Source organism: Microcebus murinus, chromosome 16 (assembly GCF_040939455.1).
Source record: "Microcebus murinus isolate Inina chromosome 16, M.murinus_Inina_mat1.0, whole genome shotgun sequence".
In the NCBI taxonomy this organism is placed as follows: Eukaryota; Metazoa; Chordata; class Mammalia; order Primates; family Cheirogaleidae; genus Microcebus; species Microcebus murinus.
The window spans coordinates 71,282,119-71,303,500 of record NC_134119.1 but is presented as its reverse complement, the minus strand read 5'-3'; the positions used below and the strand labels follow the sequence as shown (position 1 = coordinate 71,303,500).

Here is a 21,382-nt window from a genome sequence, read left to right as displayed (position 1 = left end):
CCATCTGTCACCACAATTCTACTCTTTGGTATATACTCCAAGAATTTAAAGCAAGGACTCTAACAGTTACTTGTACACCAATATTCAAAGCAGCACTATTCATAACATCAAAAGGGTGGAAATAACCCAAGTGTCCATCAACAGATGAATAGATTTTTTTAAAATGTGATGCAGTCATACAGTGGAGTAGTAATGAGCCATAAAAAGAATAAAGTTCCTTATGCCACAAGGATGAACCTTGAAAACTATGTGAAATGATATAAGCCAGATACAAAATGATAAATACTGTATGATTTCATTTTTATGAAATATCTGGAATAGGCAAACAAGGTGACAGAAAGATTATAGGTTACCAGGGACTGGAAGGAAGGAGGAATGGGAAGTTACTGCTTAATGTCTATATAGTTTCTGTTTGGGTTGATTTTTTAAAAGTTTTGGAAATAGATACTAGTGGTAGATACACAACACTGCAAATTTACTTAACACCACTGAATTGTAGATTTGAAAATTATTACAATGGCAAATTTTGTTACATATAATTTACCACTAAATACCAAAAATACCCAATGTGAGAGATTTTTTGCAAATTCCTAAACTCAGTTTTTCCTGTATTGTGCTAAGTGAAAATTTCATGAACTTTTTCATTGAAGTTAAAAGTTTGAGTAGTTTTTTATAAGTACATATATAATGTTCATGTTAGACCTCTTATAAGACTTATGATTTATAGGACCTAACTGCTTCAATTCAACACGGAATGACACATTTCCATCAAGGATCTGAATATTATTAGTACCCTAAATACTAAGATGATGGAAGGAATGATTGAATCATATGGTCACTGCCAAACTCAGAAAATGTTGTTCCCTTGTCTAGCAGGCCAAACAAAACTTAGAGAAACAAGTATCACTACAAATGAGCACAAAGGGGCTGAATGTTGGAAAAGATAAAATCATAGAGGTGTCCACCAGCCACTGGCCTGGAGTAACAAATAGTCATCCAAACATGCAAAAGAGAAGAGAATGAGTACTAGGAAAAAAGGAAGCTTACAAGGATCAAAATGGTATGTGTGGCTCTTGCTCATGGGAAGGTCTGGAAGAATGAATGGCTGTTGCTCTGAATATGTTGGGCTCACTACTTGTGCCTGTACAGGAAAAGGACCATGGGGCTACCATCCCAGACCATAAGTCCCAAACACATAAAGTCAATAGTGGAGAATACGAATTCAACTAGAAATTTTATAAATCTACTTGAAGAACAGTATCCATAACTTATTTTCACATTTAAGTTTTTACTGTTCATTGAACCAGTCACTGCTCACTGCTAGGAAAAACATTTGCCAACAGCTTCAGGATCCAGTAGAGGAAACAAAAGAAGCAATGCATTTTGGGAATCTCATTATGAACTCCATCCAGCTAGAGAAACTGGGGAAAGCATTATGCCCTAGAAGCCACTGAGGAGACAGGTAGTGCTGAGGGAAACTTCTCTGGCCACTTTGTGAAAATAAAAGAAGGATTGCTTGAGCCCAGGAGTTTGAGGTTGCTGTGAGCTAGGCTGACGCCACGGCACTCACTCTAGCCTGGACAACAAAGTGAGACTCTGTCTCAAAAAAAAAAAAAATTAATCCATACAAATTTTAAAGTTTCAAAAAATAAATAAATAAAAAATAAAAAAAAATTAATCCTGAATTGAATATTCTGTAAAACATACAAATGCTTAAAAATGCTACTGAGATAAAAAATGGGTGATGAAACAAGTTCAGATAATTAAATAAACATATATGTATTCTGCTTCCTAAATGGTTTTCAAATATTTTTCAATTTCCTGGTCAATCTAAAGGCATACACCACCATGTCTGGCTTATATTTTTTAAAACATTTTTAGACACGGGGTCTCGCTTTGTTGTCCGGGCTGGTCTCATACTCCTGACCTTAAACTATCCTCCTGCTTCAGCCTCCTGAGTATCTGGTACTACAGGCATGGGCTACCATGCCTAGCTAATTTTTCTGTTTTTTTGTAGAGATGGCATCTCTCTATGTTGTCCAAGCTGGTCTTGAACTGGCTTCAAGTGATCCTCCCACCTCAGCCTACCAAAGTGCTAGGATTACAGGCATGAGCCACTGTGCCCAGCAAGGACTTTAAATAACTTGCATTAGATGATTTATTATTTTTTTGTAGACAAGATACATGATGCCACATTACTATCAGCAGAAAATGACCCTATAAATTTCAGCAAATGTTATATATGCTATATTTGAAAGGGGGAAAGTCATAATTAATTTGATTAATACTATCTGATTATTTATGACTGTGATCCCTAACCCCTGGGCCACAGACTGAGACCAGTCGAAGGCTTGTTAGGAACCGGGCTGCACAGTAGGAGGTGAATAATGATGGGTGAGCAAAGCTTCATCTGTATTTATTGCTGCCCTCCATCACTCACATCACTGCCTGAGCTCTGTCTTCTCACAGATCAGCGATGGCATTAGGTTTTCACTGGAGCATGAACCCTACTGTAAACTGCGCGTACGCGGAATTAGGTTGTGTGCTCCTTATGAGAATCTTATGCCTGATGACTTGAGGTGGAGCTCAAGTGGTGACGCTCGTGCTGGTGAGTGGCTGCAAATACAGATCATCATTAGCAGAAAGGTCTGACTAAACAATAAATGTAATGTGCTTGAATCATTCCAAAACCATCCCACTCTGCCCAACACCCCCCTTCTCCTGTGGAAAAACTGTCTTTCATGAAACTGTTCCCTGGTGCCAAAAAGGTTGGGGACCAATGATTTATGAGACATTTAAAACCTATGATTATTTTCTTTTAAGAATTTCTGTTCATTCATCTTGTAATTGCCTAAGAAGAAAAAAAGAAAAAAAAAATAAAAAAAAAAATAAAAAAGAATTTCTGTTCAAATTCATTTGAAGCTTTATTTCCTCTTTCAGAAAACTGATTAGTAACACTATTTAAAGTGGTGTGCTCTCCTGTTCTATCTTCTACATTTTTAAGTTTTTCTATTGTATTGTTTGTGGCATTTTTGTATTTTAGTAATTTTCCTATGTAAATTTTTAAAAAATCTTCTAATAAAAATAATATATATCCTGGAGTTTGGTTCAGTATTGGTAATGATTTACCCAGCCCCAAAATTATACAAATATACTCCAATAATTTTATATAGGAGATCTGTCATTTTAAAATATCTGATTCCCACATATTTCATATATATATTTATATATACATATATCTAGAATGAGTGCTAGAAATTTACCTTTTGACTAAGGCTCCAAATATATTCATACCATATTTTAAATGAACCATTTTTTTTTATTTCATTTCCACCATTCTAGAAATCTGTTGCTTTCAGTAGCTACAATGATCATAACTAGATCTGTGACTTGATTAGAGAGTACAAAATCTTGACATTTTAATTCTATTAATACTTCATGTATTAAGAAATCTCTTCCTTAATGAAGAACCATCCATCATTATCTGTTTTGCTTACCCCAAAATACAGTCTGACAAAGGGATGCTAGACAGAGGAAGGACCATATAAGGACACAGACAGAAGGCGGCCATCTGCCAGCCAAGGAGAGAGGCCTAGGCAGAGGACTTTGATCTCGGACTTCCAGGCTCCAGCACTGTGAGAAAATGTCTATTGGTGAAGCAAAAAAAAAAAAAAAAAAAAATACAGTTTATTCAGGAAAGATGAGAAATGATTGACACTTTCCCCTTTTATGAAAAATCAGTTTTCACCAGCCTGAGCAAGAGCGAGACCTCATCTCTACTAAAAATAGAAAGAAATTAGCTGGACAACTAAAAATATATAGAAAAAATTAGCCGGGCATGGTGGCGCATGCCTGTAGTCCCAGCTACTCGGGAGGCTGAGGCAGGAGGATTGCTTGAGGCCAGGAGTTTGAGGTTGCTGTGAACTAGGCTGACGCCACGGCACTCTAGCTGGGGGAACAGAGTGAGACTTTGTTTCTAAAAAAAAAAAAAAAAAAAAAAAATCAGTTTTCAGAATGAGTTTTCCCCCTAAGATCTCCAGTAATATTAATAAAACATTGTATTTTGAAACAATTATTGACGATATATAGATTTTTTAACATATTGTTGAGCTTCAAATCTTGGAAATTAATATTTCTGCTTGATTTGTAACAATATTTTGCAAAATAATGTTTCAAGTTGAATTGTTTTTCATCTTCAAATAAGCCCACGGATCTGGAACATCCTGGCTTTCTTCGTTGAGAAGAAGTTTTAGGAACACCTTGGATGTTTTTAGCCCCACATCCAGCATCATCACTTAGCCTTAAGATGTTTTGCTTCCTTTTTTTTTCCGTTTTAGGTTTTTAGCTGCCTGAAGCCTCAGTTTTCAGTTTCTCTCTCTGATTGATAAGACGAAGGCCTCTGCCTTTCCCTCTATGGCAGGTCTTCTCTCCGAAGGATTGGGTCCCAGGAGCCAGTGGGATTGTGAATCCTCTGGGAGCCCTATATGGAGCAGGTTTTCCAAGCTCTGCTATTCCTGCTCCCCATGGTATCCAGTGAACTCTGCTACTTCTATGCCAGTGTGGACATGAAGTGAGCTGAAGCAAGCCGACCCGGGGTCAGATTGGCTGAGACTCCAAGTCAGCAGAATGGGAGCCCATTGCTTGTTCCCACAATTAGCAGGACGTGGCTTGTTGACTGGCTGAAGGAACTGTGTCTCCAGGCAAACGGCCAAGGACCTGTGGCCTGGCAAGCGAGCCAAGGTTGCCTGGTAACCAGCACGGTGCTAGGCGCTGCAAGACAGCCAAGGACTCATGGTCTGGCACTTGAGCTGAGATTGTTTGTTATCTGAAAATGGTGCCAAACATCAAAGACGCCTCTTGTAGAAGGCCATGCTTTTTGCTTTGACTGGAAAAGCAGGCGTTGTTGGCCATGGGAAGTCACAGTACCAAAAAGTAGCTGGGAAAGTAGCTGGCATGAGAAAATAGCTGCGGGATGCTTGCCCAATTAAACTGTATATAAATAAATGACTGGCACATTTTTATGCTGCAATCTGAAACCGTCTCTTGTCTCTGTGTCCTTTATTCTTCCGGGACTGTAGCCAATTCTGTCTGTCTGCGTTTTATGTATATGTTCTGTGTGTCATCCCCCATGCTGTAATCCAGCCACGACATGGACAGGCATGCTTGAAGTTTGGGGAGCCACGTGCCATCCGAGATGGCACTTCCGAGGGGACAGTGAGGCAAGGCACCAGCCAGGTTCGGGGAAGGGTGGGGAGTGCATGGGAGGGGCCGCCGGCCTCTGGGACCAGAGAGTAGGGAAGCGCAGGAACCGACAAACCTAGAGTATGTCCGCACCCCAGCGGAGGCCTTCAGGAGAGTCGCTACAGGTCGAGTCCCAGCCGCTAGCTCAGGATGCAGAGCACTGACTTCCCGCTGCAAAACTAAGTGCCTTCTGCGCTATGGCTCCCAAGTCTCCACGGCTCCCTGCAGGCTCGAGTGCTCCCCGGGAGTCCGTGGGGCCTCGTTCCGACCTCCATGAGCTGTGCTCCGGGGCACCCGCCCAGCCGGTGCCCAGACTGTCCCGGCAGCTGAGCGGGATATCGGGTGGGAGAAGGTCCCCAGAGGGGCCCTGGGCAAGTATGGAACCCTTCTGAACCCGGTGCTCGGCTGGAGAGCCCTGAAACGCGGGAATGGCTCGCAGATTCGGAAGGAATTCAGGAAAGAAGAAAGAAGAAAGCTCCCCGGCGCCCGGACCCTACACGGGACTCGGTGCCCTCCCGGGGAGGGCTTCCCAGGTCGCCGGTCGGTCCCGCCTGCGGAGGGGCTCCCTGTGGCGTCGAGGAGCTCCTATGAGCCCCGGGCCCGATGGGGACTGTCTCTGCCGCGTCTCCAGCACACCCGCCGGGACAATCTCAGGATCCGCTCTCAGAGCAGGACGCGGCTGGGAAAGCCGCCCTCGCCTTGGCCCCAGGCCTGGACCCCATCCCCGAGGTGGCGCGTCCGGCGGAGCTGCGGAAACCGCACTACCCACAACACCCCGCGCGGAGAGGGAAGGCGCAGAGCCAATGAACGCTCAGAGAAGGATCGTTTCCGGGTTTGGAACACAGGGTGAGGGCGGGACTTCCTGTGTCATTGCCGGCGGGTAGTCATTTTAGCCCCTCTTGGGTGGGTTCTCCGCATCCCAGTTTCAGGAGCGCGGAGCCGCGGTCAAGGTGGCGAGACGCAGGCGCGAGGGGACGGGTCGTCCTCACCGCAGACCGCCTGCTCTGAGGGGCGGCGGCGGTGGTGACGGCCCCGCCTGGGCACCCCTCCCGCCGCTGCTCCAGTCGCTGTCGCTCCGCGCCCCCGCTCCGGCCCAGAGTCTGAAGACGGCCGCGCTGGGGGACCCGGCTCGGGTGAGTGCCACGTCCTGAGGGCCTCACCGCCCTCACCCCACTCAAGTCATAAAGCCCTGGGTGCGGGGCGCCTGCTTGCGTACCTGAAGCACAGGCCCCTGAGTCCAGGACAGTGAGGCGTTCGAGGGTGCGATGAGGTGTGGGACAGTGTAACAAGCAGAGGGACTAGTGTGTGCATGATATTGTGTGGGCGATTGAGCCGGGAGCATTCACACCTAAAATGGCAAGGTGGGAGTTTTACCTTCATTTTCAGGATGCTGGGAGCCCTGGGAAGTTGTGAACAGAAGAGGCCCATGGTCTGAGTTAGACGTGTCAAAGTTTTCCGAAACCCGATCAGAATTAGAACAGCCTAGAAAGGGGGTGATAACACTGAGGCACACGAAGGTTGAGACCTTGTGCAACATCCCATAGCAGGTAAGAGTCAGCGCTGAGGAGTGAGATCGAGGGAGTCTAGGGGGCTGCGGGAACTGCACTACCCGCGCTGGAGTGGGAAAGTGCGGAGCCAACGAAAGGTCAGAAAAGGATGGTTTCTGAGTTTGGACCACAGGATGAGGGCAGGACTTCCTGTGTCGCTTCCCCGGGCTCTTTAGCTCCTCTTACATCATCTCAGTATCACTTAACTCCAGGGCTGGGCAGGCGAACAGGGGAACCAGAGCCCATGGAGCCCCAGCCATGATGCCCTGCCTCTCACAAACCTTCCTTTTCCCACAGATTTCCATGACTACAGAAGCACTTATGGACTATACGGAGGTGAGTGGAGGATGTTCCAGGCCCTCACTAGTGTGAGCCCACCCTTTGTAGCTGGAATTGTGTCCTGGGACTCTTCATCTGCAACTCTCACTCCTTGAGTCTGGGGACCCTGAAGACACCCCAGACCAAGGGTTGTAAATCCAGGCTGGGGATTATAAAAAGTGGTTTCTCTTGGTGGCAACCAATGGAATGAGATGAAAAGTTACTCCAGGCATAGATTCTAGAATGTGCAGATGCTTGGAGGTGAGGCTGAGCTGACTTAGGGATCCCAGGTTTTCTTTGTTGCTCATGGGAATTTAGAGCAGAGGGTCGAAGTCAGGCCTGGAATGGCACTGTGAAAAGTTGAATGTCTGTTTATCAGGTAATGAGAGCAGTGGGAGGTTTGGAGCAGAAGAGCAAGGTGATCTGACCCTGGTCTTATCAGGCTCCCTGTGACTGCAGCAAGAACAGACTGTGGGTGCAAATAGGGTGATAGAAAATTGAGGAAGGAAGATACTGCAGTAGACTAGGTGAGTGTTGATAGTAACTGGACCAATGTGATGGCCAAAGACATAGGAAATGTAGTTGGGTTCTGGATCAGTTTTAATTAGGGCTGCCTGGATTTTCAGATTTTGAGGATGAAAGAGAAAGATAGGAGTCATGTTCCTCCTAGGTTTTAGTAGCTGTAAGAGTGGAATCTCCATTAACTGGGATGTTAAAGTTGATAGTAGGATTGATTTTCATTGAGGATATGAGGAAGTTTGTTTTTGGTCATCTTAAGAGTGAGATGTTTCAAAGAGCAATTAGTGGAGGTATCCATTTGCTAGCTGGCTGCACAGATCTGGAACTCTGGAAAGGGATTGAGGATGGAGACATCTAAAAGGTGGTGGCTGCTGTCTGCTCTGTAGTATAGCTTGAGTGGCAATTAGGAGGAGAAATCCTGGTCATGATGGGAATGCTATTAGCAGCCCAGGAAAGAGAAGGATCCATGACTGGGTCTCACACTTGGGCATCTGGGTGGAGTTGGTAGGTGTCACAAACACAGGTGAGTGAGTGAATTGGCCATGGGAATGATGTGAGGAAGTGGATCTGGCAAGTGGCCAAGGCTTCCACAGGAATAGTGGACATAAGTCAGACGCAGAAACATAGGAGTAATTGAGGCAAGATGACACTGTGGCAGTACTAGTGCTTATTCAGCAGGCTTTGGACTCACCAGGATGTAGTAATGACCCTTGTTGTGTCTGGGGAATTTAAGTCAGGCTGAGTTTTAGTCAGGTGAATTAGTTCAGGGGTATAAGTGATCATCTGGGGGAATCACTGGGTCTGGAGTGGAGGGCCTCTGGGGCTGGGCATTGAATGATGGTTGGATGCAGAGAGGAAGGCTGTGACTGGTGAGGGGACAAAAAGTACAGCACAACTGGAGGAGGCCATGGGTGTCTGAGATCCCCAGGAGGTTCTTAAGGTTGAAGCAAGGAACAGAGTCAGGCAGGCAGGACTTCAGAGCAAGATAGGGCAGTCTCTTGACAGTAGGTTTGGGTAGCATCAGAGGTTTGAGTAGCACTGGATCCTGTCTCAATTTGCCCAGGTACACTGAGTGCCTTGGGCTGAGTAACTTGTGGGGAGGCCAGGAGATGCCCATGGTGTGGGGCAGTGGGTGGAGATGGCCATGGGAGTGAGACTCTGTGAGAGAGGCGTGTTCCAAGGGGAAATGTGCCCATAGAGATGGAAGGTTATGGTCCAAGGGTACAGGTATTCAGAACTTAAGAGTGAAAGATGAGCCCGTGTTTGGTTGTTAGCAAGGCACAATCTAGGGAACTCCAGTATAATTACCTGACAAGAAGGGATACAGTCCTGCATATCTCGCTGCCCACCTGTCTGTTGGTCCTGTGGGAGGAGAGTGATGATAGAACCATGATGAGAGAGGGAGTATCCGTAGTACCGGGGCTTCGTATCTCCTCAGAGGTGATGGGATGGGGAAGAGAGTGAGTAGGGGGAGGATGTGTGGGTGGATGAACTTAGAATCCTAGGAGAGAAGTTAATCATTGAATGAACTGTCCCCATGATGACAGGGCTGTGTGACCTTTGAGGACGTGGCCATTTACTTCTCCCAGGAGGAGTGGGAGCTCCTTGATGAGGCTCAGAGGCTCCTGTACCTGAATGTGATGTTGGAGAACTTTGCACTTATAATCTCGCTGGGTAAGGCCCTGACACCAGCGCCAGTGGTCCTGGTCTCTTCTCTTCCCCCAGAGGCAGCTCTGCCCTTTCCACAGTCTGACCATGGGCTCTGCTGACTTCCCAGTTTCTTGGCATAGGTGGTGTGGGTGCCAGTGCTGAGCTGTGTGCACTGCCCCAACCATGCTTCTCCAGCATCAGCCCTAACACTTGCTGTCCCGAAGTATTCAGGGAAGGATCTGGATGGCACATGTTTTGCAGTCAGCCAAATGTATCTCACATTCCTCGCCCTTCCGTGGCCAGGTGCATGAGTCCATATCCATGACACCTTTTGCTCCTAGTTCTGCCCCTTTCTTTTAGCTGACATTTCCTCGTTGCTGCCTGTGTAGGGAATTGCAGGAATTGTCATGATCGATACTTATGTTGTTTGTGGGCTGTTTTCCCAGACCCTCATTACAGACTTTATTTATTTATTTATTTTTTTGAGACAGAGTCTCACTTGTTGCCCAGGCTAGAGTGAGTGCCATGGTGTCAGTCTAGCTCACAGCAACCTCAAACTCCTGGGCTCAAGCGATCCTCCTGCCTCAGCCTCCCGAGTAGCTGGGACTACAGGCATGCGCCACCATGCCCGGCTAATTTTTTCTATATATATTAGTTGGCCAATTAATTTCTTTCTATTTATAGTAGAGACGAGGTCTCACTCTTGCTCAGGCTGGTTTCGAACTCCTGACCTTGAGCAATCCGCCCGTCTCGGCCTCCCAGAGAGCTAGGATTACAGGCGTGAGCCACCACGCCCGGCCCAGACTTTATTAATACTAATTTATTTTCCTATGGTCTGTTGTGTGTAGCTCTGGGCTAGTGCTGACCCTTCACCTGTCTCTCCCTAGGACTTGCATCATGCAGATCCCATGTAATTGGAGAACTGGGGGCGTGGGGAGAGCCCTCATTGCTTCATAGGGTGGACATGGCACTAGGCCTCAGAGGAGGCCTGGCCCTGGAGAGTTGCAATGGGCAAGGCATGATATCTGGGCTCTTTTCAAGTCATACTAGGAACCTGTCCTGTGTCTCCAGTGTTGTAGAGGAAATTCCACAGGATACACCTCATTCTACCTTTTCTTCCCCAAACTTGACATATTGCTGACTTGTCATTTCATATGTAATTTCTGGCCCTTGGCTACCCCAACCTTTCTTTTCTTCATTCATAACTTCTTCCTCTCCAAGACCTCTTCTTCAGTGATCTACAACACTGACCCACACTTAATGTTTCATGTGCACATTATCATTAAATAGTTCTGGCCAGGCGCGGTGGCTCACGCCTGTAATCCTAGCTCTCTGGGAGGCCGAGGCAGGCGGATTGCTCGAGGTCAGGAGTTCAGAACCAGCCTAAGCAAGAGCGAGACCCCATCTCTACTATAAATAGAAAGAAATTAATTGGCCAACTAAAATATATATAGAAAAGATTAGCCGGGCATGGTGGCGCGTGCCTGTAGTCCCAGCTACTCGGGAGGCTGAGGCAGGAGGATTGCTTGAGCCCAGGAGTTGGAGGTTGCTGTGAGCTGGGCTGATGCCACGGCACTTACTCTAGCCTGGGCAACAAAGCAAGACTCTGTTTCAAAAAAATAAAAAAAATAAATAGTTCTGAACACTTGCTACTCAGTTTTAGTTGAATTTTTCTGGGCCTGGACACAACCAACTTTCTGCACATCATACATGTGTCATCAGCAGATGAGGTCCTGCTGAAAACTGTTTTCAGAAATCAATAAGTGCCAATGTGGACAGGTTAATGACATTGAAGAACAATCTATTACTTACATTTCCAAGAGAAGATGCATGCCAGTCCTGCCTGGCAGAAGTGCCAAAGCCAGCATGAGGGGAAAACATTAGGCCATAGCTTTTATTGGGGGTTTCTATGGTTCAGGCAGCACAGGTTAAGCAATAGGATTGGCTAGTACGAATAATTTGGTGGCCTTCGGGATATTAGTGCTGGCCTTAGCTACCTGGTACCTGGCGCCAGAATGGTTAGGGCAGAGGAATATTTCCTCTTAGATGGTATGAGCCACATAGAAGAAGTGGTTTGGAATGTAGGCTCTGGATTAGTTTGCCTATGACCAAGGTGCTCCTGAACAAGCTGTGTCTAAGAATTGACCAAACTTAGGAGGAGTAGTCTCTCCCCAGCCACAAGGTTTTTTAAGATGTAAAAACATCATAATATGCAGAAAATTTAAGAGAGTGATTAATACAGTAGATCTCCCGATGTTTTGACATCATATAAAGAAACCTTAGAGTAATGATAGTGGAAGATTTTAAGAAATAGGGCATAAATTATCCTAAACAATATAAAACACTTAATTGTGAATGTAAAAAAGGAGAAACAGAGGTAATAGTATAGGGAGTCCTTGTAGAGCAGAACTTAACTAAGTTTTATTTTATGTGGAATTAGCTAAGAAAATAGATCTGAAATCTTTGGGGCATCTCTGATATTTTACTGGATTTGTCAAGTGCGTAAGAAACTCATTTAGGTAGACGTGATGGCAGGTCTAGCAGTTATGTTGTTAGAGGATATGAGCTGATAAGTTTGTAAGGTATATGTAAAGATCACTGACATTGTAACCAAGAAAAAAGCTTAATGGTGGTCTGGGGTGTTACAAAACCAACAACCAGTTACTCTACTCTTCAGACAGTCAGCTGGTGGTCCTATATTTCAATTCAATTCTGAGTCTATCTACCTGTTAGTAACAAATTCCACAAATTAAAGGCTCAGTCCCAAAAAACTACCCTACTTTCAAATGCCAGCTACAGACAGTTGCCAAGGCTACCCCATTTCTGACTAGCCAAGAACAAATTCAGGACATCCCACAACCCTACACCCCCCAGGTTTGGATAGTTTCCTAGTACATCTCAGAGAACTCAAGAAAGTACTTTACTATTACTAATTTATTATAAAGAGTACAACTTGGGAATAGGCAAATGGAAGGGGGGAAGCACAGGAGAAGGTATGGGTAGGTGGTGTGGAAAATGTCCATTTTCTCTCCAGGTATGCTACCCTTACAGCACCTCAATATGTTCACCAACCTTGAAGTTCCTCAAACCCAATCACGTATGGATTTTTATGTATGTCTTATTGCATAGGCATGATTGATTAATCTCCAACCCCACTCTCCTCTGCAGAGATCAAGGGTGGGCCTGAAAGTTCTAGCCCTCTAGTCAGGCCTCTATCTTTTAGGGGACCAGACCCCACTCTGAAACTATCAGGGGTCTAGCAACTAGTTATGTCTTAGCATACAAAGGACACTTACCACTCTGGAGATTCCAAAGGTTTGGTGAGCTGTTTGCCAGGAACCAAAGCCAAAGATCTACTATTTATTTGTTATTGTTTCACAGGTGGAAACATAGGGCAGGAAAGGGGGAAAGGTGGGGAAGGTAGCAGGAGAAGACACTGGGGAGTGAGTGAGCGGTCCTCTTTTCAGGGGGTGACTGGGTTCGCAGATATGAGGCAGGTGCCCCCTGGGTAAAGTATAAATATCCATTAATTTTTAGAATGGCACAGATATTAGTAAGTTCTACCAGATGTTCCTTTAGGCATGGGAGTGTAGGGGTATATATTTTGATAGAGAACAAGGAATATACCAAGATCATGGGCTGAGCAGATGGCAAGCTCAGAAATATAACAGAAAAACAATAAATGCCCTGTGTCTATTTTGTGCCTTAAGAGAAGCAATCCATGGGTATTGCTGGGGCAGAGGTCTTAGTGTCCAGGGTAAAGTCATCGTGAAAGCGAGGTATCGGGATGTTATCTGAGACAGTGCTATCTCAAGCGGTGAGCTCTGAGCTACGGTGATGTTGTCAGGGATATGGGGCTGAGGTAGCTTTTTAAAGAGGGTACCCCTTCAGTTTGATTGGTTCTTAGCATTTGCCATATTTGGTTGAAATAGTGGCTTACTTGGAAGGTTTGGGCCTCTGGATTATAAACTAATCAGAGCACTTAGACCAGTAGTAGTAAGACCAATAGTTACACCTGACAGTGTTTTGTTGTTGTTTTTGATGTGAGTTTAGGTTCAGATGCATTCTATACCAGATGAGCAGCTGCCTGGCCTTTGGGACAGTCTGATTAATAGCTCCCAGGAGAGTGTGTGCCCTTAATCTGGCCTCTGGCCTTTACTGGATCAGGGAAAGAGCTATATTGATAAAGATAAGTTAAGGTCTAGGGCAAGATAAAGACTCATTTAGGGGTCTTGTGCCTGACTGGAATTTTAAAAGGAGTTGTTTGAGGAGACTGTTCTATCTCTTGGTTAAACCAGTTATTTGGAACCTATTAGAAATGTTAAAGTCCTGTTGAATGCCTTGTCCAGGAGCCTAGCATTGTATAACTTGAAAAGTAAACTGTGTGTCTTAGTTACTACAAGTAGTATCTGTAACTCTGAAGAGGAGTATCCTGACAAGGTTTTGTTTGTGGCCCTAGTATATATGTAGTAATATATGCGATTTTTATTTGTATTTTGTATATCTATGAAGCAAGAGATAGCCAGAGAGTTTTTTGGTTTTTTTATTTATTGGTTTATTTGTTTGTTTGTTTTTTAATCCCAAAGGGTTCAGTTTTTAGGTAGTGACTCAATAGGTTATAATAAATGTGAAGATGGCATGACTTGCTAGCCGAGGCAGTGTTAAGATAACTGCCTGACATTAACACAGTATATTATTTCTTGGGTGCCTTTCTTTATCAGGGACATCCTGGCTAAGGGCTGGAGAGCAGGAATATTCCACTGAGTTTCATCCTGTCTGTTGGTTACAGGTGCCCTTTGTATGGCATACGAAATTCTGTTGCAGTTCACTCAGTTAATCCCAAAGGACTCCTCAGGTAGCCAAGGCGTTTCGGGGAGGGGTTACTTCTTCAGCACCATGGCATCTGGCAAGAAATTGAGGACAAGGGCATCCACTTCCTCCAGCAGGTAAAATATGCCAGAAAGGCCCGAGTTGGCTCCATTCTGTCTTAATGAGACCTTAGTAGCTGTGCTGAGCTTGTCAGTTGCTGTTTTCATGACCCAAAGCATAATGAGTATTTGGGTATAGAGGGTTACAAACTCAGGGTATGGGTCAGCCTCTGTTTTCAGGATAGTCTGGTGTGTAGCCAGACATTGGTTGTTTTAATGGTGTATAGCACATAGCCAAGAGAGTCAGTTTCTTGTATCAGAAGCCCTAAGGTAATTTATATACATCATAGGTGGTTCAGGGACTCTTGAGGCATAGGAGGAGGTTGTTAAAACCCTTTACAGTGAATTAGTCTGTGAGGAGACTAATGGGAATGCCTATTGATTTCAATTTGGAAGTAAAATTTGTAAATGAGGAATATGTTGCCACCAGAACCCAATAAGGACTAAATTATGTTGGACTTGTATGTCTTTGATGAATATGTCAAATGAATCTCTTAGGAGGATGCTGTGATTAATGCAATGCCATCCTTGGGCTCCTGGAACAAGGTTTGTGTGTAGTGATGATCTTGTCTGTAGAGATTGTGTGCAGTCACCAAGCTGTTGAAATACCTTACAGGTAGGCAAAAAAAGTGTATACATCCTTTAGTAGGTGAAGGCAGACTGCAGTTGAGAGGCTGTTGAAATAGGAGCTGGAAAAAACAGTTTGCCAAATCTATAGTAGCATAATATTTAATGGTTGTTGATTGGATAGAATTGGTGATTTTAATAATACTGATGTTGAGTATAGGGGCCCTAAGGGGTGGGACCACAGCATCAGGGTTGTCATAATTGACCACAATTCGCCCTTTGAGTTTTCCAGGTTTAAGAACAGGCAAAATTGGACTATTGAATGGAGAAGCAGTAGGGATGACCACACTGTATTACTTAGATTTTATATTAAAAGTTTTGATTTTTTTAAAGTCCTGTTTAACCTACTTTGGGCTATATTAAGTATTTTAAAACATTAGCTGCCATGTGAGTTGTATTTAAGTCACACTAGTTTTGAGCCCAGGGCTTCGTGAAACATATGTAACTCACATGTCTCTTCACCTTGGGAACTGTGAGAACTATTTTTCAAGTTTTATATAACTCACGCACAGAAAACAATAAAAAAAAAACCCCACATTTTTCATTAAATTAGAAAGGATCATTTGTTTTTGAAGTTTCTATTCTATTTTTGTAATAAAACACTGTGGCCACAAGGAAATTTATTTATTTTTTTCTAGTGTGGCAGTCAGTGTGTTAAATGGGGAGTCTGTTGGGTGCCATTTTACTGAGCCAAAGGCTTGCTTTAATTTCAGTATATTGCTCATGATGTTAGAGTGTCAGTGCCCAATATGGCATATTTTCAGGTAATGAACGCTGTGACATTGGGAAATGTAGACAGGCTATAGTTGGAGCCTGTCTATTTTTTCTCTATGTCATATTTAGTTACTTTCCTAAGATTATAGCAGGTACAATGTTTACACTTAGTGGGATACCCAGGTGTAAGTATAATTTGAGCCTAAGTAGTTATTGAATTTATGAAGTTTGTTAGTTGGTGACTTTTACTAAATGTGAAAGTTAATGTAGAATCATTTGTAGAGGCACAAAAGCCCATCAAGACCCTTTTTATCTTTTTGTTATTTATATTCTTATATATATAAATTTTGGCTATCTAATTTTGTTAAATTATGGACCTTGATTTAATTTAGTGAATATATGTGTGTTTATATATGTATACAATTTATCTGTTATGTATTTATATTAAAATGTTATAAGTCTACATAATTTGTTTTATTATCTTCACCCACCATATATAGGGGTAGCTTTGTTGTTGCTATTATTCTTTCTTCTCTTTGTCTTTCTCTCTCTCTCTCTCTCTCTCTCTCACACACACACTCTTACTCTCACTCTCTCACTCTGTCTTTTTATTTATTTTCTGTTTTAGGCTTTTAGCTGCCTTGAAGCTTTGGTTTATAGTTTCTGTTTCTGGCAGATAAGGGGGAAATGGGAGAGGGGCAAGGGGCCTGGTGCCTGTAAATAGCAGCCTGTTCCTAAGGTGGCCCCTATTTGCAGCATAATCAATTCCTTCCCACTTTTTTTTTTCACTTTTCTTTTTCTTTTTTCTTTTTGGTCAGGCAGAGTATTTCCCTGATAAACTCCTGGTGGTGCAGAGTGGCCTCTGTTGTAAGTGGAGGCCTCCCTTTTTTGAGTATCCTAATCAGCCTTAGAGTGCCTGAGGTCTATATCTTGAGGAGCCAATGGTAACCTCAGCTTTATCTTTTAATTTCTTTGTTGTGTAACAGTTTGCTTTAAAGGAGGGAACTCTTAGCATGTCAATAGGCAGCAGCATTGAAATGTGCTGAAGTATATTCACCAGGAGATTTACAATTTCTAATGAGCTGAGAAACTTTGTCCTGTGTTTTAGGAGGAGCTGGAACAAATGTTCCTTCCCTTTTTTCATTAAACATTGAGGCACAGGAGCCCATATAAGGCTAGTATTGCTTCTACCATCCCAGAGCTGTAACAGCCCCAAGGCAACTACAGCAAAGAGAATTGCCTTTGGAAAAACATTTACATTTCTTGGGTCAGGTGGTTTTCCATGGAGAGGGTGCCTTGCACTTAGCTGGTGGTAAGTGGGGATGGGCCTCTGGTTTGTTTACAACTGATTCAGTAGAATGTCCCCAGGAGCATGATGTCTCAGGTGTTAGACCTTCAGTCATGATTCCAAATGGGTTGTCAACTAGGGATCTTATTTGCCCGGACTGTCACTGCCCATTATGGTAGAGAATAGATGGTAAGGTAAGTGGGGAGTGGCACCTGGGCTTAGTGCTCAGCCTCCTGCCCTCCACGGTTCTGCTTGTTCAGTGGATCAGACTATTCCAGCTTCCTTTGGAGCCTTCTACACTTAAAAAGCTAGCTAGTTGGCCTTATTGCTCCCTGGAAATGCCCCAGGAGCCCATCCTACTCTTACCTTAAGGTACCCAGAAACACACTGGCCCAGAGACACACCAGTCACATGCAGCACAAATGCCCAGAGGCATCCTGGGGACAAACAATATCTACCCTATGCTAAGATCCAGGGTTGGTCTATAACAATTTAAGTTGGAAAACCAAAGCAAGAAAAGAAAGACTCAGCACAAAGCAATTCAGCTAAAGTGCAAGCACACCAATGGGCAACAGTGCCTTCTCAGGCAGAAGTGCTGAGTGATACAGGTGAGTTGTGTAGAGAAAAGCCCCTGCTGTGGAACGGTCACCTTACTCACTGCACCAGTTGTTCTAAACTGTACCCACGAGATTTTGATTTGCAGAGGTAACTGAGTGCTGGCACGGAGAGGCGAATGCCTTGAAAAATGTGTTACTTATGTTTGTGATAGAAGGGAGCACACTATGTCACACAGGGCAATATGGGGAAGCATCAGGTGGTGGTCTGGAGGCAAAATCAAGAAACCATAGCTTTTATTGGGTTTCTGTGGGGAAAGCAGAGCAGGGTAAACAGCTAAGGATTGACTGGTTAGAATAATTTCAGTGTGCTTTGGGAAGAGAGACTGACCTCAGTTGTCTAATACCTGGCTCTGGGATGGTGGGGTAGGGGACTGTACAGCCACAAAACATGGTTTAGAGTATGGGTTTTGGATTGGTTTATTAGCATGTGAATTTTGTGCTCCCAGTTGAGCCCTTTGCTACCTTTTTTTTTTTTTTTTTTTTTTTTTTTTTTGAGACAGAGTCTCCTTTTGTTGTCTAGGCTAGAGTGAGTGCCGTGGTGTCAGCCTAGCTCACAGCAACCTCAAACTCCTGGGCTCAAGCAATCCTACTGCCTCAGCCTCCTGAGTAGCTGGGACTACAGGCATGCGTCACCATGCCCGGCTCATTTTTTCTATATATATTAGTCGGCCAATTAATTTCTTTCTATTTATAGTAGAGACGGGGTCTCGCTTTTGCTCAGGCTGGTTTCGAACTCCTGACCTTGAGCAATCCGCCTGCCTCGGCCCCCCAGAGTGCTAGGATTACAGGCGTGAGCCACCGTGCCCGGCCCCTTTGCTACCTTTTAAGAGTTGGTCAGGCCGGGCGCTGTGGCTCACGCCTGTAATCCTAGCTCTTGGGAGGCCGAGGCGGGCGGATTGCTCAAGGTCAGGAGTTCGAAACCAGCCTGAGCAAGAGCGAGACCCCGTCTCTACTATAAATAGAAAGAAATTAATTGGCCAACTGATATATATATAAAAAATTAGCCGGGCATGGTGGCACATGCCTGTAGTCCCAGCTACCCGGGAGGCTGAGGCAGAAGGATCACTCGAGCCCAGGAGTTTGAGGTTGCTGTGAGCTAGGCTGACGCCACGGCACTCACTCTAGCCTGGGCAACAAAGCGAGACTCTGTCTCAAAAAAAAAAAAAAAAGAGTTGGTCAGGTGCAATGGCTCTCACTTGTAGTCCTAGCTACTCTGGAGGCGGAGGCAGGAGGATCACTTGAGGCCAGGAGTTCAAGGCTGCAGTAAGCTGTGATTGCACCATTGCACTCCAGCCTGAATGACAGAGCAAGACCCTGTTAAAAAAATTGGTTGGCCTGAGAGGGGCAGTCTCTGTTACAAGCAACATTTTTTAAGATATAAAAACATAATATACAAAAACTATTTAAAACACAGTTAACATACTCTTGCCATGGTCAGCATGCATTTCATCAGCATTTCTCTTCTTTCAGTTTGTCGGCATGGAACGGAGGATGAAGAGACACCTTCTGCAGAGAGTGTTTCTATAGAAAAAGTGTCACAGGTCAGGACTCTGAAGGCAGGTCCATCCACCCAGGAAACTCACCCCTTTGACATGTGTGTCCCAATCCTGAAAGACATTTTGCATCTGGGTGATCTATGTGGGCAGAAACCATACTTCGTGGGGGCGTGTGCAATCCTTCACCAGGACCAGAAGCACCACAGTGCAGAAAATCCATTAAAAAGAGACTTGGATAGGGCCTCCTTTCTGAAGAGCTGCATATTCCATGTGTCAGGGAATCACTTCTGTAGGAAGATTGGAAAGGACTTCCCAGCCCATTGGGGCCTTCTTGAGCCCCAGGGTATCCCCAAAGGTGAGAAGCTAAATAAAATTGGAAAGTGTGGGGAGGCCTTTCACTGTGGAAAATGTCATTATAAGTCAGGTAAATGCAGAAAAGATTCCAACCATAAGCATGGTCTTGTTCAGCTCCTAAAAGTCTATGCTAGAAAAAGAGTTTATGAGTCTAGCAAATGTGGAAGAGCCTTCCAAGACCAGTACTCACTCATTCCCTTCCAAAGAGTCTGCACTGGAGAAAGGCCTTATGAGTGCAAGGAATGTGGAAAATCTTTTAGCCAAAAAGCCACCCTTATTATACACCAGAGAGTTCATACTGGAGAAAGGCCATATAAGTGTAACAAATGTGGGAAATCTTTTAGTCAAAGCTCCAACCTTATTGAACACTGCAGAATTCACAGTGGAGAAAGGCCTTATGAGTGTAGAGAATGTGGAAAAGCCTTTGGGTGCAAATCTAATCTTGCTCGGCACCAGAGAACTCACACAGGAGAAAGACCTTATGAGTGTGGTGAATGTGGAAAACTCTTTAGACAAAGCTTCAGCCTTATTGAACACCAGAGAATTCACACTACAGCAAGGCCTTATGAGTGTGGCCAGTGTGAGAAATCCTTTAGTCAAAAAGCCACCCTCATTATACATCAGAGAGTTCACACTGGAGAAAGGCCATATAAGTGTGGAGAATGTGGGAAATCTTTTAGTCAAAGCTCCAACCTCATCGAACACTCCAGAATTCACACTGGAGAAAGACCTTATGCTTGTGGTGAATGTGGGAAATCCTTTAGTCAAAGAGCCACCCTTATTAGACACCAGAGAATTCACACTGGAGAAAGGCCTTATGAATGTGGGGAATGCGGGAGATTCTTTAGACAAAACTTTAGCCTCATTGAACACCGTAGAATTCACACTACAGCAAAAAATTATGAGTGTGACCAATGTGGGAAATCTTTTAGCCAAAGAGCCACCTTTATTAGACACCAGCGAGTTCACACTGGAGAAAGGCCTTATGAGTGTGGGCAATGTGGGAAAGCTTTTGGGTACAAATCTAAACTTGATCGACACCAGAGAACTCACACTGGAGAAAGACCTTATGAGTGTGGTGAATGTGGGAAATTCTTTAGGCAAAGCTACAGCCTAGTTGAACACCAGAGAATTCACACTAGAGCAAGGCCTTATGAATGTAGCCAGTGTGGGAAGTCCTTTAGCCGAAGAGCAGCTTTCATCAAACACCAGAGAGTTCATACTGGAGAAAGACCATATAAGTGTGGTGAATGTGGGAAGTCCTTTAGTCGAAGCACCAGCCTAATTCAACACTGCAGGATTCACACTGGAGAAAGGCCATATGAGTGTGGTCAGTGTGGGAAATCGTTTAGGCAAAAGTCTGTCCTCATTCAACACCAGGTAGTTCATACTGGAGAAAGGCCCTATGAATGCAGCAAATGTGGGAAATCATTTAGCCAACGCTCCAGCTTCTTTCAACACCAAAAATGTCACAACATGTAGAGACCTCATGAAGACAGCAAATGTGGAAAATCCTTCAGGCCAAGGGTCAATGTTGTTTAGTATCAGGAAGCCTATATTTGAGAAAGGCCTTAGAACTCCAGGGAATGTGCTTTCTCTTTGTTCAGAGATACTAGGGATCCTTTGTGAGGGAGCCATCTGCCTGAAGTTGAACCTGATACTTGAAAGCATCCAGAGGGGCGAGATTCCCCATGAGTTCCAGGTGTGTGTTAGCTGTCCATGAGCTTCTGCTTTGCACATTCTAAACTGCCCAGGGCCCTGGCCAGAGCTTAATCACTGCCGGTTTCTCTGGTAGAAGCTATCTCCCCTCTTACACCTTGCAGAGTGGGTTTCAGTAACCCTGACATGCTGAGACAAGGCACGTGTCTGTACTCTCCCCATTTTCTGGAGCAAATTTTGAGTACCCTGAGCCCTTAGAGTGACTTTATTCCTTTTTCTGAGTATGCCATGGATCTGGCTGTTTCGGCCAAGAGTACCGTATCTGGATTCGCCCAGAGGCTTGCAGGGAAGGCTGGTCTTCATGAAAATTGTTGGTCTCACATGACTCTTATGGCAATGTTTTCAGGCTCTAAATCACTAACCG

The 21,382-nt window shown here is 44.4% G+C and overlaps 1 protein-coding gene across 5 annotated transcripts; it reads left to right on the top strand.

Annotated features, from left to right (window-relative positions):
* Positions 1 to 6,097: 6,097 nt before the first annotated feature.
* LOC142860979 (uncharacterized) lies at positions 6,098 to 20,900 on the top strand. 5 transcript variants are annotated; one of them, XM_075993304.1, is made up of 4 exons: positions 6,098 to 6,374; positions 7,086 to 7,124; positions 14,065 to 14,221; positions 18,920 to 20,900. In XM_075993304.1, exon 4 carries the CDS (start codon positions 19,042 to 19,044, stop codon positions 20,779 to 20,781), a length of 1,740 nt encoding a protein of 579 aa, XP_075849419.1. In that variant the 5' UTR covers positions 6,098 to 6,374; positions 7,086 to 7,124; positions 14,065 to 14,221; positions 18,920 to 19,041; the 3' UTR covers positions 20,782 to 20,900. The 5 variants fall into 5 exon arrangements, with proteins under 5 accessions (XP_075849419.1, XP_012606836.1, XP_075849418.1 ...); XM_012751382.3 differs by lacking the exon at positions 14,065 to 14,221 and adding an exon at positions 9,173 to 9,299; XM_012751383.3 differs by lacking the exons at positions 6,098 to 6,374; positions 14,065 to 14,221 and adding exons at positions 6,408 to 6,602; positions 9,173 to 9,299.
* The last annotated feature ends 482 nt before the right edge of the window (positions 20,901 to 21,382 follow it).